Source organism: Gavialis gangeticus, unplaced genomic scaffold (assembly GCF_001723915.1).
Source record: "Gavialis gangeticus isolate Ggan-Ray unplaced genomic scaffold, GavGan_comp1, whole genome shotgun sequence".
In the NCBI taxonomy this organism is placed as follows: Eukaryota; Metazoa; Chordata; order Crocodylia; family Gavialidae; genus Gavialis; species Gavialis gangeticus.
Window position 1 is genome coordinate 17,912,486 of NW_017729008.1, and position 3,336 is coordinate 17,915,821.

Consider the following 3,336-nt stretch of genomic DNA (forward strand, 5'->3'; position numbering starts at 1 on the left):
GACAAGCCTATGAACTTCACGTCATCAACCTTCTGGATACAAGAAATCATGGCTAAATATAGACACCGGTTTTATGACACGTTATAACCTGCCTGACATCTGACTCCGCAGGTACCTCTCCACTATTTACCTACTACATTCATCTCCCTTCTCTCCCCCCGCCCCCTCCAGCCTGTCTCTCACCCACTGACTCCTCAATTTACATCTTCACCAACTGCCTTTCTTGTATGCATGCCAGCTTCTGGCTTCTTTACTATTCATTCCATCTAGGAAGAGCACACACCAACTGCAGAGGCTTCCTCAGCCTGACAAAGGGTTTTTAAACCTGAAAGCTTGCTAAGAAATTTTGTCCAACTATTTAAGTTGGTCTAATAAAAGCTATCAGATTCACCCAAAGAACCTTGTCTGCCTATGTCCTTAGACCAACATGGCTACAACCCACACCCCTGTAACTGTAGGAATGTGGTTCTCAACCTTTTTTAGACCCCAAACATCCCTTGTTAGACTGAAGGCAGCCCTCAAAAAATGCCAACCCTTAGTTTTCACTTGCTTTTTTGACCAGAGAAAAATAATAGAAACGTTTTCTGTTGCAAAAGAACTCAGAAAAAAAACACAACCAATCAGAATGCTTTTTACCACTGTAAATTCCTATTTGATATCTCTGGGTTTATTTTGTGAACAATATTTGTTCACCTGGCAATGCTAATGTTGCATGGCACTCTGCAGCACCCTTGAAAGGATTTTACAACACCCAAGAGAGCCATAGCACCTGGGCTGAGAATTACTGCTGTAGAAGGAAGCAGTTGGATCTATGCCAGTTTGTTTTGCAATGTAAAGAAAAGTTATTTTGTTGTTGTTGTTTAATGAAATTCTTTATTTTTCCTGGCAGAATTTATTGTCAATTGGAGAACATTTAGAAGGGCATACACCAATGAGGTAAAACTGCATTTCAGAGGAAAGAGATTTATATTTGGACTGCTTTAAAATGTACTTTGTTTTTATTTGCATTTTTTAAAATTCAAAATCCTTATCACTATCTGGAAGAAAAGATGCAAGACCGTGCATCACACACCTGAGACCATCACAATATCCAACCTAAAAAAAAAAAATCAAGGAAGGCAAGTTAAAGTTCATGGTATTTCTAATATAAAAAAAAAGCAAGAAGCTGTGTTTATTTGAAATCTCTTCCAGCTTCTTCATGCTCCACAGGGGAATAAAAATAGGCTTTAAGTCCAGGTAGAACTCATTAGTTAAGCAGGGACTAAGACACTTAAGGAAGATTTTGAATTTCAGGTATAATAAACATATAAAACATAAGTGTGTTATTCTGCTTTTGAGGACAATAATTATTAAGAAGTTAGGATCTTAACAGACAGGAGATCCATAACAAAGAATATTAATTTTTTACCTCATAGAAAATGCAACTTAATGACAACTTACTATGATAAATTGTCAGCTCTGTACAAATAACAAGGCAATGAAGTGGACATGAATATAAAAATCATATTAGTTAAGTGTAAGCTAGATTTAAAAAAAAAGCCTATTTAATGTTACTGATGAAATTATACCAGGTTGTGTTACACCTTATAGTTTATACTAACTATAAACTATGAAAGAATTACTCAACAAAAGAGAGACCATATTCTAGTTCTGAATCCAAACCATATGTTGTTGTACTTTCCTTATACATCTAGAACACTTAACTTTGTTTACGTAACGTATAAAAATACTATAAAACACTGCTTACATTTAACTGGAAATTTCAACTTGTGTCAAACTGTTTTTGGATACAAGTAGCAAAAAATGTAGTGATATAAGAAGTCTCTTTCACCATTTCTGAACTTAACAAAAGGCAAAAACTAAGAATCTGAACAAACAAATTAAGTCAGTTTATCACATATATATCCTTCTGGTTTTCAAAAGTAGTACCAAATTTAGTCTGATGCCTCTTTCAGTTTGCAAATCCACAGGTTACTGTGATTCAACCTTTCTTGGTGAAGAGGAACTAAAACAATAACTAAAACATACTGATTTAAACCAGTGGCTGGCAATGTTTTCCAGCAGCAGACTGAAACAACCCAACTTGGCTCCTAGGTAAGAAAGTGCTAAGATCCTACTACCACTTCTGCTCACTGCTTGGCTTCAGTGTAGGTAAAGCTTCCCCCCTGCCAAACCCTACTTCTATGGACTGAATCCAATGGCTCCACAGGCTGGATCCAGCCTGCAGGTCATAGGTTGCTAACCCCCAATTTAAATTCATCCATCCATCCTCACAAACACTGACCTTACATTCCAAGCAGCCTTAAGAAAAAGAAACATACCAGTAAGCTCATTGATTTTCTTGAGTAGTTGCTGAATGTCATCTTCTACCTGCTTGATCTGCCTTGAGTACGTACTCTGGCCCTGAAAAAGAAAAACCAAGCTGTATGATTTTCAGTAACATAAAAACATCTATATAGTTTATGAACACTAAAGCAGCCATTAACATTTATCAAGATGTTCTACGTGCAAAAAAACTGCTAACTGATGATGAGTGTCTTTAGGGGGCGTTTTAATGAACTAAACATCACTTGTTGAAACAAAGTGGAGCGCTGCACTGTTACATTTGTGCTAAGGATCCTCCATGAGGAAATCTCCCCTTTCCATCAAAACTTAAAATTTTCAAAACTCTTCTCCTAATGGGCAAAAATTAAAAAAGAGGAAAAGAAAAAGAGCTAAAGACATAGGAGAACGAGGGCTGCATGTCCTTGAGTGATCCTTTTTAGTACCGCCAATTTTTATTTGCGAGTCTGATCTACGCTGCTCTTTCAACAAGCCACCAGTTGGTGCTGGCTGTCTGCTGAGAAAGTTACAAACCATAAGCCAAGTCCTTCCATCTAGCGGGCTGCTCCCAGCATCCAGGCCCGCACAGCACAGAGATGTCTTGAAACCCGACTCACTTACACTCAGACCCCTTCACACCAATGTGGGAGCACGAGGGGAGTCAAAATGGACAAGCTACTGTTATGTTCAGGCCCCGCCATACTGTCAGAGCCAACAAGGCAGCCTGACTGGCCTTGCGCCATGCCTCCCCCGGACGGGGCCAATGCCCACCAAGTACAGCTACAAGCCCCCTTCATGACGGGGCTACAAAGAGCGCATCTGTGATTGCTTCAGACAAATAAAATACCAAACGGGAACAGGAACGAAGGTCAAAGATTTAAAATGAGAGCAACGGGGGGAGGGGAGGACTCACATAGGTCTTCAGCAGGGCGATGTCGCCTTCATCCAGCGCTGCGGGAGGACACGCAGGTCAGCAGCCGCTCCCCTCCCCTGTCCCTTCACGCCCCCCTCCCC

At 40.0% G+C, this 3,336-nt stretch overlaps 1 protein-coding gene across 1 annotated transcript in view; it reads right to left on the minus strand.

The window, feature by feature from the left end:
- Positions 1–3,336, minus strand: part of PSMC2 (proteasome 26S subunit, ATPase 2) — a 24,565-nt gene that overhangs the window by 20,905 nt on the left and 324 nt on the right. Inside the window, exons 2-3 of the mRNA XM_019509455.1 lie at positions 3,236–3,273; positions 2,322–2,403 (exon numbers count right to left, since the gene is read on the minus strand). Coding sequence (XP_019365000.1) covers positions 2,322–2,403; positions 3,236–3,273 — 120 coding nt within the window. The remainder of the gene's footprint in view (positions 1–2,321; positions 2,404–3,235; positions 3,274–3,336) is intronic.